This window comes from Lipotes vexillifer, unplaced genomic scaffold (assembly GCF_000442215.2).
Source record: "Lipotes vexillifer unplaced genomic scaffold, Lipotes_vexillifer_v1.1 scaffold717, whole genome shotgun sequence".
Lineage (NCBI taxonomy): Eukaryota > Metazoa > Chordata > Mammalia > Artiodactyla > Lipotidae > Lipotes > Lipotes vexillifer.
In genome coordinates, this window is record NW_006798707.1 from 4,580,866 (window position 1) to 4,594,876 (window position 14,011).

At 50.0% G+C, this 14,011-nt stretch overlaps 1 protein-coding gene across 1 annotated transcript in view; it reads right to left on the reverse strand.

Annotated features, from left to right (window-relative positions):
* The window catches only part of CAPN13 (calpain 13), an 83,722-nt gene that overhangs the window by 40,263 nt on the left and 29,448 nt on the right, over positions 1-14,011 (reverse strand). The window contains exons 5-9 of the mRNA XM_007470896.1: positions 12,943-13,117; positions 11,938-12,012; positions 7,086-7,171; positions 2,680-2,754; positions 1,500-1,642 (exon numbers count right to left, since the gene is read on the reverse strand). Of these exons, the coding sequence (XP_007470958.1) occupies positions 1,500-1,642; positions 2,680-2,754; positions 7,086-7,171; positions 11,938-12,012; positions 12,943-13,117 (554 nt within the window). The remainder of the gene's footprint in view (positions 1-1,499; positions 1,643-2,679; positions 2,755-7,085; positions 7,172-11,937; positions 12,013-12,942; positions 13,118-14,011) is intronic.

Below are 14,011 nucleotides of genomic sequence, written 5' to 3' on the forward strand. Positions count from 1 at the left end.
GCAACTAAGCCCGCGAGCCATAACTGCTGAGCCCGCGTGCCTCAACTACTGAGCCTGCGTGCCACAACTACCGAGCCCACACACCACAACTAGAGAGCCCGCATGCCGCAACTACTGAGACTGTGCACCACAGCTAGAGAGAAGCCTGCACACTGCAACAAAGGGCCTGCGTGCTGCAACGAAAGACCCGACACAGCCAAAACAAAACAACACAACCAAACGCATGAGAGATAATGTATGAAAAGTAAATGAAGATGAGACAAGCTAGAAATGAATTAATAGACATCAGAAGGTTATGGTACGATTGGGAAGTTCTGAAAGGGGAATTGGGAGACATAGAGACCATCTTGGCCATCGGCTTTTTGTGAGGATCAAACAAGATGACACACTCAAGTGCACTTAGCAGCACAGAGCAGGTGCTCGCCGGCTGCCTCCCTTCCCTCTCTCCCTTGTAAGGAATTACTAAAGATGGCACAATGTATAACTTTGGTCAGTTCATCGATCTGCACTAATATCTGGGGGTGCTGGCCCAGTCAGACAGGTGCAGCTCAGGAAGATGAATCAGTAAACTTGCTGCCTGAGCAACTCTGTAGTTTCTTAGAATCTGTCCATGGTCTCCTGGTGACTACGTTCTCTGACCAGCAGAGTGAAGAGCTTGGAGGCGTGGGGTCATTCAAGCATACCATTCTCGACAGGCTGGTGCCAAGGAGAGGGAATGCACATGTCGAGGTGCAAACACACCCACACACACAAACACACACGCACAACTATGTTGTTTGCATAGCTTTTCCTATCCGGGATGTGTGAGCACATTCAGGTTCATCTTCAGAGGGTGATATTTCACTCAACCATGTCACAGACGGGGAGCCGGAGGTGCAGTGAGAGTATGTCACTCACTCTCTTAAAATCACATCAGTAAGTTTCATCTCCCGGGAGCCCAAAGACAGGTTCTGAGGTGCCCACCTCTGGGAACTCAGTATGGTGCTGCAGGATACATCAACCAACATGGGCAGGAATATGCTCCCTGATGCCTGGATGGTGCTTTGTGGCTTCAAGGGGAAGGTAGAGATGACTAAATTCCACTATGTACAGTTGGGGAGACTGAGGACAGAGAGACCAGAGTCACAAAGCCAAAACGTGGCAAAAACAATGGTTTAACCCAGGCCCTGACTTTTGTCCCATGTTCTTTTCATAGGTCCCCCAATGTCCTGGATAATTACTGAAGAGCAGTGGGCCCGTTCTACTCTTGGGAGGTGGATGGAGCTTAGTAGAAGGACAGTGGGAAAGCAAGAGAGCAGGAGATTCACACTGGAGATTCTCCGGCCCACCCCTACCAGCAATCATTTCCCCTGAAGTATAGGTGTCCCTCTGGGCTGACAAAGTCGTCTGCTTCTTCAGGCTGATGGTCTAGGATCGAGGGCCACTGAGAGCTAAAGCTGGGATAGGGCAAAGGCTGGCAGCTCCCCATCTGGCAGAATAATTACCAATGTCATCACTGCCTTCCGCATTTCCTGGAATTAAGTGGCTCTTAAACATCAGTTGGGGCCATCTTTCATGGATTGTGTTTCCATGGTCCAGGCTGATTGGAACTTGGTTACATATAAATAGGCAGAAGTTATCTCGGAAATCTTGACATGACATCCTGTTATAAAGAGAGACACATCACTTAATGACTACGGGTTTGTCCCATAACTTCACTGTACCTCTGCCTGTCAACTATAGTATCCATTGATTTACCACTGTCCTACCCAAAGGCCAGAGCCCCATTCTGGTTCATTCGGGGTCAGATACATTTCTGATGTCTCCAGTGGTTGGAAGGACAAGGACAGAGTCAAATTATGAGATCTTCGGGTCCCTCTCATGGCCAGCAATATGACTGCCAGTCTTTTTCTGTTCTGGGTCCTACACACTGCTAAGAAAATCACCTTTCCCTAGGGCCCTTTGCCAAATGCACTGTTGGGGTCTTACCAGAATACAATGGATTCAAGACCTAAAATCATACCTGTGATTAAAGTTGTGATACTGGAAATATTCTTCCTCCTAATTTATATTTGTCCCTCTGATTCTTAATTACTTAGGCCCAGTCTCTTTTTCACACATGCTAAATTTTATTTAAGTATGTCATTGAATAAACCAGACAATCCTTCAGAGAAATGTCCATCTTATTCTTTAAGATGTGAGCATAGGACTGGGGATGTGTTGTAAAACATCTAGTCCTACATAGCTGCTGGGTGATGACACCGATGTCTCACCCAGAACTCTAGAGTCAGGGCTGGGAGATTAACCCCCATGTTCCTCTCTTGCGATTCATGCCAGGAAAGACTGTAGCACTCCAGGGCTCCAGAAAAGATGGCAAAAGAAGTTACAGGCACGATAACCATACATCCTGGTTTCCAGGAAACTGTTGGTTTCAAAGCTTTGGTGCCAATATTCCCTTCTACCATTAACATTTCCTGCGAGTTCTAACATTTCAGAGAGGAAATACCTTTCATGCAAAGAGAGAACACACAATTTCCTTTTCAAAGCTTTTGTGTCTTGGTGGAGAAAACAGCCTCCTTCTACCTAGGTCTCTGAAAAGCTAATCTTTATTCTCACAAAAGTTTAGGGAAAAGGGTGGGGATTGAGGGTTTGGGCAATAGTTAAAGATTTAAAATCTAATTTTGAAAAAAGAGTAAGTACCAAAACTCGCCATCATCCTTATTTTCATACAACTGGCTTTTCCGTTGGTCGTGGGTTTCCTGCCACTCCAGAGACCTGGGCATGGAGAGACAGACCATAGGATGAGACTTCCTAGGATGTTTCATCTCAACCACACATGGCCCGACAGAGGCCCTTTGCACAGGCCTCCAGTAGTTTCTGGGAGTGAGTGGACAGTGTCGCTCTACCTGGTGATTCTATGCTGATGGCTTCCAAGCTGTCCCCCAGCCCCATCCTCTTTCCTGAGCTTTAGATGGATACATGCTATGGTCCATTCCTTGTCTCCACCAAAGCCCCACCGTGACCTTGAAATCAACGTATCCCAAAATGTACTCATCCTCTGCCTCCTTCTATTGCCCAAGTGAGAACATGAAGGGTTATTCTCTCTCATACCCTCCACGTCCAAGCCATCACCAAATATTAATGATTTATTGATCCTACCTTCTAACCCCCTCTCAAAGCCTTCGAATAATTTCCATCCTTATTGCTGTTTTCAAGTTCAAGAACCCTCATCTCCCTCTTGGACTGCTCATGGGTCTCCCGGAACTCAGTCCGGCCCGCTTTCCTATTCATACTCTACACCTCTAATCAAAACAATCTCTCGAAAACAGAAGTCTGGTTGGGGCACTTCCCTGCTTAAAACACATCAGTGCTGCCCTTTTACTCTCAAGGATGAACTTCAAGCTCTGAAACAGAACTTGGCCTCTGCCTACCTCTCCAGGTTTACCCGAGCAGCTCCCTGTCCCCACGCCCTCGAACTGTACACTCCAGCGATAATGAATATCTTCATTTCCTTAGAAATACCTGTGTGTCTGGTGGCAGTGGCAGCACCCAACCCAGACCCGCCTTGGCCTTCACCATGATGCTCCCTCTGCCTGGAATACACTTCCTCCTTTCAGTCCTATAACCCAATAACTTTTACTCATCTTTCCTCCTAAAAGGCACTTCTGCTGGGAAACCTTCCTTGTCCTCCCTGGGGTGCCCTTCCTTTGAGCCCGCATGGCACACTGTACCACTCCCATCTCAGCACTTAGCACCCTGTGTTACTAGTGCTTGTTTATTTCTTGCTGTCCCCCATTAGACTCCAAGTGCCATGAGATCAGTGACCTTGCTCACCATTATATTATCCGTCATAGGGCTTTAACACAATGCCTTGGCACATAGTAGGATGCCATAAGTTTTGGCTGGCTTAATTAATTAATAATTAAAGCCGTCTACTTCATTGGGATAATGTGTTCCAGAAGCTAGTCCTAGAGCCTGCGGTGAAGGAGGGAGACCTCACAGGCAGAAGGGAGCATCTGTCACTTCCCAGCCCACTCCTGAAAGTGGAGGCACATCCACAGGCGACGGGCCCCCAAGGCACAAAAGTGTAATGAGACCCTTCTCTGGGACTGACTTGCATGGAGGGCCTGGGTCACCTCTGTGCCGGGAGAGCAACGCAGGGACCACTCAGGCTTCCGGCTGCAGGCTGAGCCAGTCAGATGTGTTATTGTAAAATGGCAATTTTATAATTAAGCGATAATTACATTTTCGGCAGTATGTAAGGGAAAACAAATGTAGTGTAAATCAATACACTACTGATTCATGCAAGTGTGTCTTTAAGTGTGTGTGATTGAAATTTCCATTATGGTTGAGATTAGACCACCCGCCCTCCCCATCCGTCTCCACTCCTTAAAACGTAGGCAAGGGGCTTCCCTGGTGGCTCAGTGGTTAAGAATCCTCCTGCCAGTGCAGGGGACACAGTTCGAACTCTGGTCCAGGAAGATCCCACATGCCGTAGAGCAATGAAGCCCGTGTGCCACAACTACTGAGCCTGCGCTCTAGAGCCTGTGAGCCACAACTGCTGAAGCCCGTGCACCTAGAGCCCATGCTCCGCAACAAGAGAAGCCACCACAATGAGAAGCCCGTGCACTGCAATGAAGAGTAGCCCCCGCTCACCGCAACTAGAAAAAGCCTGCGTGCAGCAACGAAGACCCGACGCAACCAAAAATAAATAAATAAATAAACTAATTAATTAATTAATTAATTTTTAAAAACGTAGGCAAGAAATCGACCAGTGCACGGAGACAGTGATGACGCGGCCATATTGCTTCCCTCCAGCCTGGATGCTGGTGGTAGAGCCTGTGAGCCACAACTGCTGAAGCCCGTGCACCTAGAGCCCATGCTGCGCAACAAGAGAAGCCACCACAATGAGAAGCCCGTGCACTGCAGTAAAAAGTACCCCCCGCTCCCCCCACCTAGAAAAAGCCTGCGTGCAGCAACGAAGACCCGACGCAACCAAAAATAAATAAATAAATAAACTAATTAATTAATTAATTAATTTTTAAAAACGTAGGCAAGAAATCGACCAGTGCACGGAGACAGTGATGACGCGGCCATATTGCTTCCCTCCAGCCTGGATGCTGGTGGGGAATGGTGCACCTCAGCCCGGGGTATGTGTTCCTCCAGAGTAGGTGTGGCAGGGTCCAGCCCCCGTCCCTGCTCTGCACACTTCTCTTCCCTGCTCAAAGGCCTTTGTGAACCCCCGTGCCCGTAGGTACAAATCCAAACCTCTCAGCTGGCACCAGGCTCTCTGGTTCCAGCCCCCGACACGCCTTCCCCAGGTTCCTCTGCCTCAGGCCAGCTTCTTGGCCCTGAACACACTACAGATGTTCCTGGCTCAGCGCAGCAGCAGCCGACACTTCCCGCCTACCTAGGGATGGCTTCCAAAGTGAGTCATACTTCTTTTTTGGCTGAACTCCAGTTCAACCCCATTCATGAAGCTTTCCCTGAACAGGCCCGCCCATGGGAAGCTTCTCTTCCCTGACCTCTGGGGTCCCTTATTGCCTTCACTGGTCATTTGATCTTTAGCCCGGGGGACGTGGGCAGAACGTCAGCTCACGTGAATTTCTTGCCTCTTTTTCTACTCAGGGGGGCTGTGCCTCTGACATCTGCCCTTCCTCCACTCCTACTGCAACGGCCAACCCCGAATCAGGGATTCAGGCTAATCGGATCCCCCCCGGGCCATATTGGGCAGCTTGGGGTGATGACTGGGAAGGAGGGCTGGAAAGGGCCGTCGATATCCCCAGGGAGGAAGAAAGGCCAGAGGCAAGATAAAAGGAGAGAGTGCGGCGGGGAGTAAAAATATTGTCCAGTGGTTCGTGGTTTTGCGATTTCATTCCCCTTCTGTGCGGGACGAGGGGATTCAGCTGCCCTGTTCTCCAGGGGCATCTGAGGGAGGTCACACCCAGGTTTATTCTAAGAATTCATGTCTCTCCCTCTCTCTCATATTCCTACCCTCCAGCCCCACCTGTGCAGGCACCTCGGCTGTTGGGCACCGCCCAGCCTGGGGCATCAGGCTCAGGCAGGGACGGGAGAACTCTGCATTCGCCTCCAGAACACACTTCTCCGTGTATTGGTTTTCACCGCTGGCTGAGGCCTGTTCTCCTGCTTGAACGCAATGTATTTCCTTTCAGATCATGTTCTCCCTCGTGCTAAGCTGCCACGGCTGGCCAATGTGTCTCGACTCTTTCCGTGGATCTAACACAGGCCCTCAGAGACCTGCGGGCAGGCTGGGACTTGCTGGCTGCTGAGAGGAGCCAGTGCCCTGTGGCTGGCCTGCCATCCCTCTCAGGACTGTCATCTCGTTCTTAGTCAGCAAAGGGGTGGGCACCAGGGATCAGTCCTCCTGGCAGCTGGGAAACACCAGCCCAGCTCTCCAGGAACTACTGACCACACAGCGGGGGCCCCATAGGTCAGCTGGGTCAGTGAGCAACTGCCTGGGACACGGCCAGCAGAGGCATCTGAGACCCACGTAAGCTTTGTTCACTCCTACCACCAGCAAGGCACTGGCTGCTCGTGGGAGTCTGGACCAATAGGGCAGGATGGATGATGCAGGTGGACTGAGTCAAACAATCAGCCAGATCTTTGCCTCAGCTCCCCAGCTCCCCCTAGAATGAAATTTTTTCCATCCTGATGACATGGCATCATCTGGATCAGAATCCCATGGGATCCTTTTATGGAAGGAGACTCCTTCTCTCCATCTCTGTCTGCCAAGTAAAACTTGACTCCTGCCCTACCCGACCCCTATTTTAATTTTGTACTTATTCTAGGTATATGGGTTCATCGCTCAAGACTGTTTCCTTCTGGAGGACAGACACCGTCTCTTGTCATCTGTATGCATCCCACAGCACCCACCCAGCACAGTGTACTTAGTCCAGAGCACACAGAAGGTGTTTAAATGATGCCTGGTGAATGGCATCACGGGAGTGTGAGTTCGACTGAAAGTCACACACATGTGTGAGCTGGACAGACCTGCAGTGAGATCTACCTGCTGCCCTCATGGGCCAGAATGCTCTCCAAACACCGGGTCTCCATGAAGGAGAGAGAGAGGTTTCCAAAAGCCGTACCTGTCACTCCAGTGCCCTCTCCATCTGCTCTTGCCCCAGGGGTTCCACAGGCGGATAAGATATTCCCAGCCGCTCCTGTACTGAATCTGCAAAGAACAGAAAAGGAAAACTGTCTGTGGTCTCCAGCAAGAGTCAGCAGAAGGGATATGAATGCAGCTGCTTTTCACCTCCAAGGACTAATTTAACTTCTGACCTCATTTGGCTGCAGCAGGAAAAAAAAAATGGAAAGGAAAAAAAATCAATGTCTCTGCCTGTGTGGAGTTGGAATGAGACAGAGGAGAAAACGGTCCTTCTTTCTGTGCAGCACCTTGAAGGGCAGGTGCAGCTTCCTCAGTCTGTATGACTGCATCCTAAAACCTGCGCCAGCTGACACAACAGCAGATAAATAGCACGGATGGTACCATGGGCTGCAGAGGGGAGATCTTTATGGGTCTCCAGCCTCCTCCATGCCCTGTCACAGCCGGCATCTGTATTCCACTCAAACAGGTGTTTCCTTGCTGGCGGCCCCTTGGGAGCTGTGCTGGGGTCTCCACAGCACTGTCCTGAGCAAGGCCAGTAGGAGGCTGATTTGAGCACGACCAGGACCTTTGAGGCCTGGGAGTGGAGCCCTCCTAGCCTGCAGCCCCGGGGCTGCACCCGGACCCCCTGGCAGCCTGCCTTTGTCAGCGAGCAGGGCATCCGCATGGCCTGAACGTTCCTTCCTTCCCCAGGGGATCGCATCAACATCTGTCCCAGATACAGAGGCCGGCACAGTTGCTCCTTCAGACCACTGAGGCCAGAGGGCAGGACTGTTTGTTGAAAAGTTACAACAAAACAATCACAACCCTTTGAACTTATGTTCCTGGATCCAGGGGGCCTCCGCCTGGTGAGAGGAATTAAAGCATGATTGAGTTGTAGTGGCAGTATTGATCTGTGCTAGTGTTGTCTGAGGAGAGAGAGGCCTGGAGGGGTGAGGAAGGGGCGGACTTGTTCACTGATTCCAGGTCACAGGAGAAAGTCCCGAGTGGAATATTCCCACGTGGAAGAGAAACCCGTGTGTGGAGGCAGGGCTTGGAGACAGGCCTGGCTGAGTGTGTGACGTGCACTGTGGCCTTCAATCCTCTGAGGTAGATATTCATATAATCCTCGTCTTGCAGAGGAGACTGAGCATCAGAGAGGTTAAGCAACTTTCCCAAGGCCACAGAGTAAGTGGCAGAGGAGGAACTCTGATCCCAGCCACTGTCAGTCTCCAAAGCCCAGGCTCTTAATTTTGGAATTGGGAGTGGATAAAGGATACAGCTGCTCCAGGACCCAGCTCATTCTCACATGTGGACGAGACCCTGACCTCGCAAGTAAACCCTGGGCCAGCACGTGATTACCAGTAGGGCAGAAGGAGCGATGTGGTCAGGCAAGGGCTCAAGAACCCAGCTTGGGTATGGTTCTTTTCTTGTCTACTTCTGTCTAGCTGACAATGCAGTGGAAGGTACTCTTAATGCCACATGGGATGGGGGTGCCCCTCTCTGCCCCCCACCAGGCACCCCTGGCTTTGCACACAGTGTATTAACTGCCAGCACGTGACGGAGCCCATGGAAGAGAGACGTGAGAAACGGTCGCCTGGTGGCCCAAAGAGCTTAATGAGCCACCCTCAGTGCCTAAGGGACAGTCAGGGGCTCAGGCAGGCACAGGGGAGGAGTGGCCAGTGCCTGGAAGGGGCTGAGAGCAGGGCTAAATGAGGCATGCAGAGAAACACGTACCCCCCCGGCCCCGGGGAGTCACTGACCCAGCTAGGTGCATAGTAAAAAATGCCAATTTCATTTATCTTCCTGTCTCTGTCTCACCCAGAGGGTGGATGAGCAGATTAAAAAGTACACTGCATTTATGGGCTGGTTTAATCTTACCACTTGTGGTCAGAGTTATAACCTCCTCTTTCTGCAGGAAGAACCTTTAATCAAGTTCTTGGGCGCTTGTCTGACCGTGTCACTTCTTTTCGACAGTGCTCTGTTGGTGATCACATGGGCCTTGGCCGAGTGCCTCAGGGGTAACCTTCGAGGCTAAGGTCACAGCTGCATCCGAGAATGGGCGGGCTTTCTTGCTTCACTCTCCTGGCTGCTGACTGTACCCTGACCCTGGTCAGATCTCTCAGAAAGGGTGCCACTCGGAAGAGGTGATCTAGGTTATCTATCCTAGGATAATAATTCCTTGAAAGTATTCTCTTGAATGCAAGTTCCAGAGGCAGTTAATTGTTACTCCTAGAAAAAAATTGATTTCATGGCTAATGGTAGACTGAAACCAAGCTGTACTTATATTGTTAATACAGGCCTTCTCAGAGCCTTTAACATGTTAACATCCAAATACTGCTTTCATAGAGCATCTCACCAGGCCGGTGCTCCTTTGAGCACAGGCTGGGAAGTGTCAGCAGCCGCAGAGTGGCAAGAATGGCGGGAATGGATCATACAGGACACACGGTCTTCATCACCTACTCTCACAGGAGTGTCCTGTTCAGACTGCTCAGGGTGTTATAAGAACAACTCAAAGTGTGTGCTGTGGGGGAGGAAACATCCGGGCTGTGAGCAGAATCATCGCGAGCCCAAACCCCAGCCAAGCCCGCACTTCCACTCCCCAGTTCACCTCCATGACCTTGGCCCTAGGTGTTTACTTGGCTGCTCTATAAGCCGGCAGTCACTGCCATCCCCATGGCCAGCCTCTGCGGGACTCACATTCCATGGCCATCTGGACCTCTGGATACACAAGTCCCTTCTCCCCTGCATTCAGAGGAGAAAGAAAGGCCGTCTCAACGTATAAAAAGGGCCTAGCCAGGAATGGCCAGCACATCACGCAGGTACCATGGCTCCTTCCTTCCATGCCCAGCACAGATATCATTCATTGATCACAGCTCTCTTTTTCCAAATCCAGAAGCAGAGCCCAAGTCTTGTCAACACAGTAATCCAGGCAGCATTGCCTGGATCAAGGCTGGCACACAAGAAAGCTGACTCTCTCCCTAACCTAGACTTGTCCACATCCGGGATGGGGAGCTACGGGGAGCAGAATGTCCATTCGTGGCCAGATGTGATGATGGTATTGTCTGTCGCCACTGAGAATTCAGAGAAGGGCAAGGGAGATCCCAGAGGAAGGGCATCTGGGGATACTGGGACTGGGATCTCTTATGGCTTCCGTTTATCAGGGCCTCTTCCTTGCCTGTGGGAAATGTCATCTGAGCTCCTCACATATTCTATGATGGAGAATCCGTGATGTCATCCTCATAGGCCAAAGACAAATGCATTCATTCACTCATGCAAGCACACTCATCCACTGATCCAACAGGCATTTATTAGGTGCCTACTGTCCTCCAGTTGCTGTGCAGAGGAAGCATTTTGGTACTGATTTCCTTAGGGAGGAAGGTGAGAGAGAAAATATTGCCTCTGGTTTTTTTGTTTGTTTGTTTGCTTTGTTTTGTTTTGTTTTGTTTAACATCTTTATTGGAGTATAATTGCTTTACAATGGTGTGTTAGTTTCTGCATTATAACAAACTGAATCAGCTATACATATACATATGTCCCCATATCTCTTCCCTCTTGCATCTCCCTCCCACCTTGCCTCTGCTTTGCAGATTGGAACATTCACCCAAACACAAAACAATGGAGTAACTGGCCTTAGGTCAATGGACAGGAGAGACAGATTGACACGCAGAGAGGGAAGGCAGATATGAGAAATAGGCCATAAATAGAAGCTGATACTCTCCGTTCCTTGGCCCATAAATACCTGTGAAAAATGGACCCTGGGGTTTGCGACACTGTCTCTTAAGACCTAGAAGACATTATCAGACCTCAAGAGTTGTGAGAACTACAGAGATGGGGGAACATTTGTGGGAAATCATCACGAGGCCAGGAAGTGCTGTCCCTGCACGGCTGCGTGATAAGCATAGATGGGAACTCAGGAGTCGTGGTGTCTGGGCCCAGTCATTTCAAGCAGCTGTATCACCCTGGCCTTCCCCTCTCAGGTGTCGGCTTCTCATTTATGAGTTGAGGAGGGTGGACTTTAGTAGTGTTTTCCAGACCAAACGCTACTGCACACACTGATGATACGCGTTTTTGTCCACCCAAAGTTGGTTGTTGCATCAAGGGGAAAGACTGTCCCCCAGTAGCCATCCTCCCCTCATTCATGGGAATAAAGTTCTAGCTGGGCATATGGCAGCCCAGCTAGATGGTATCTTTCCCAGACAACGTTGGGCCTCAGGGTGGCACATAATTAGGTCCAGACTCATTGGATCTGAGAGAAAATGGTGTGTGCCTTTACTGATACGTGCCTTCCTTAGGGATGTATAAGTGTCCCTGGCCTCTTTCTCCTCTCCTGGCTGGGAAATGAGGGGACCTGAGGCAGCTGCCCTGGGCTCACAGATAGAAGCCCCATGTTGCAGATGGCAGAGCCAGCTACCAGCTCTGGAATCTCCTGCCTAGCTGAGAAGTGAACTTGATCTTGTTTGAGCCCCCTGCATTTTTGAGTGTCTTTGTCAGAGCAGTTCAGTTGGTACGTAACAAATAAAACCCTATTGGGGCAAAATTTTCTCCAAAGTCAACTGGGTAGTTAATTCTGCTTTCTTTTTGGGCTAATCCCCCAGCCTAGTTAGACACTCTGCCTGTCTGAGGCCATTCAAGGATAGTAAGATTTTTGGTGGGTCCCTGGGGGATGAGGATACTGGGCACCAGAACTTCTGGATGAAGAGAGGGAATGAGGTTATCCATGATGGGCCTGGACATGGTGGAGGCAAAGGTGATCACTACTTGTTTCAGCTTGTTGGGCTCACCGAGGCAAGTGGTTCCGACTCCTGTGTAGGGGAGCAAGAACCCTGGGGCACCGTGTTCATGGAGAGCCTTACCTGCTCAGCGCCAGTCACTGTGTAGGCATGCCGACTCACCAGCCCGTTTGCCATCCTCGTGGACTCACTTGTCGGCTTCAAAGGAGGAAAGCAGACCAAGTGTTAAACATTCACACATTCTTCAAAAAGATAGAAAAGCACTATTCAATCAGCAGCTGGGCTGTGGCCAGATGAAAAGCATCCCTGACTCACGTTGGAATGGCATGTGTTCCTGGATTTCTTTCCTAGAGAGGCAGAGTTTGAAGGCTGTAGGGTGCTTGAGGTCCCAACATTTCACACCTCAGGAGACCACCCCGTGACAGACAGAAGGCCACCAAGTCCTGAGGACGTGGGCTGCTGGCTTCTCCAATTACTTGCTATCAATGAGACACGACACAAGACATAACTTCTGGGCATTTTGTGGGAGTTGGGAAGATCTACCACCTCCAAGCTATGAGGAATTGGGGTTTAAAGTGCATTCTGGTTTCATGTGGCATTCCAGACTAGGGGTGTGTGACTCAAAGCCCACATGGTTAAAGAGTGAAGGAATTGTCCTCAGGGATACGGTGCTGGCTGTCTCAGAACAGACTCAAATAATTTGGAGGGTCACTCAGGCTTTTCAGAATGGGGTACTCTGCCTTTGGGATGCTGCCTTTAAAGCCAGTGAGAATCAAAGGGCTCCCCGATCACCCTGGACCCCACTGCTTCCGGTCACAGGGAAGAACTAGGCAAAGGCTTCAGTATCAGACGACAGCGTCTGAACCCCTGCTCAGCCACTCACTGGCTGTATGGCGGTAAGCATTTTACTTAGTCTCTCTGAGCCCATTTCTTCTTCTGTAAGTGAATTCTGCAATCCCTATTTCAGATGGAGGGCTATTGTGAGGATTAAATGAAGTGGTGTCGGTAAAGCACAGCATCAGTGCTCCGTGATGGTCACTTGGCCATTCCCCTGAATGGGCCAGTGGCTGAACACTCCTGGGTGAGGAAAGGCTCGAACCAGTGCAGCGAGATTCCTGGTCTACTCACCCCGGCCAGGGTGCTGCAGGTCATCAGGGAGCCTGCCTCGGCTACCATCTTCACCACTGTCATCAGGTCAGATGAGGAGGAACGCAGGCTGATGATGGTGACCACCCCTCCCGTGAGGTCCACCAGGGCATCAGGGAGGCAGCCACAGTGCAGGTTGACACAGGACCCATGAAACCTGGGAGGGATAAAGGCAGATCAACCCCTGTGGTGCCTTTGGTGCCCCCAGAAAGGGAGGTTGTACCCGGACCTCTGCATATTTCCCAGGACTTCCCAACCACCCCCGGGCTATGGTAACCTGCCCACCTTCTGTTCTCCTGGATAAAGAATCTAGCAATGTGCCACCATTATCACTTCCTTCTCCTGGTCTCCTGGGCCTGGGGAGCTCCACAGGTGGCAGTACTCTATAGAGCTTAGGAATGCAGGTGTGGAGCCACAGGCCAAGGGTTGAACCCCAGTCTCTGGGATTTAGCTGCTTCACTTAGACAAGTTACTTAATCTCCTGGGGCTTGGCTTAGCGTAGTGCCTGGCACATGGGAAGCCTTTAATAAAGACTGGCTATTATTATGATAAGGATCCACTATTTCAATATGGAGGTTCCTTAAACAACTAAAAATAGAACTACCATATGACCTAGCAATCCCACTACTGGGCATATACCCTGAGAAAACCATAATTCAAAAAGGGTCATGTGCCAAAATGTTCATTGCAGCTCTATTTACAATAGCCCAGAGATGGAGACAACCTAAGTGTCCAGCAACAGTTGAATGGATAAAGAAGATGTGGCACATATATACAATGGAATATGACTCAGCCATATAAAAAGAAACGAAATTGAGTTATTTGTAGTGAGGTGCATGGACCTAGAGTCTGTCGTACAGAGTAAAGTAAGTCAGAAAGAGAAAAACAAATACCATATGCTAACACATATATATGGAATCTAAAAAAAAAAAAAAAGGTCATGAAGAACCTAGGGGCAAGACGGGAATAAAGACACAGACCTACTAGAGAATGGACTTGAGGATATGGGGAGGGGGAAGGGTAAGCTGTGACAAAGCGAGAGAGAGGCATG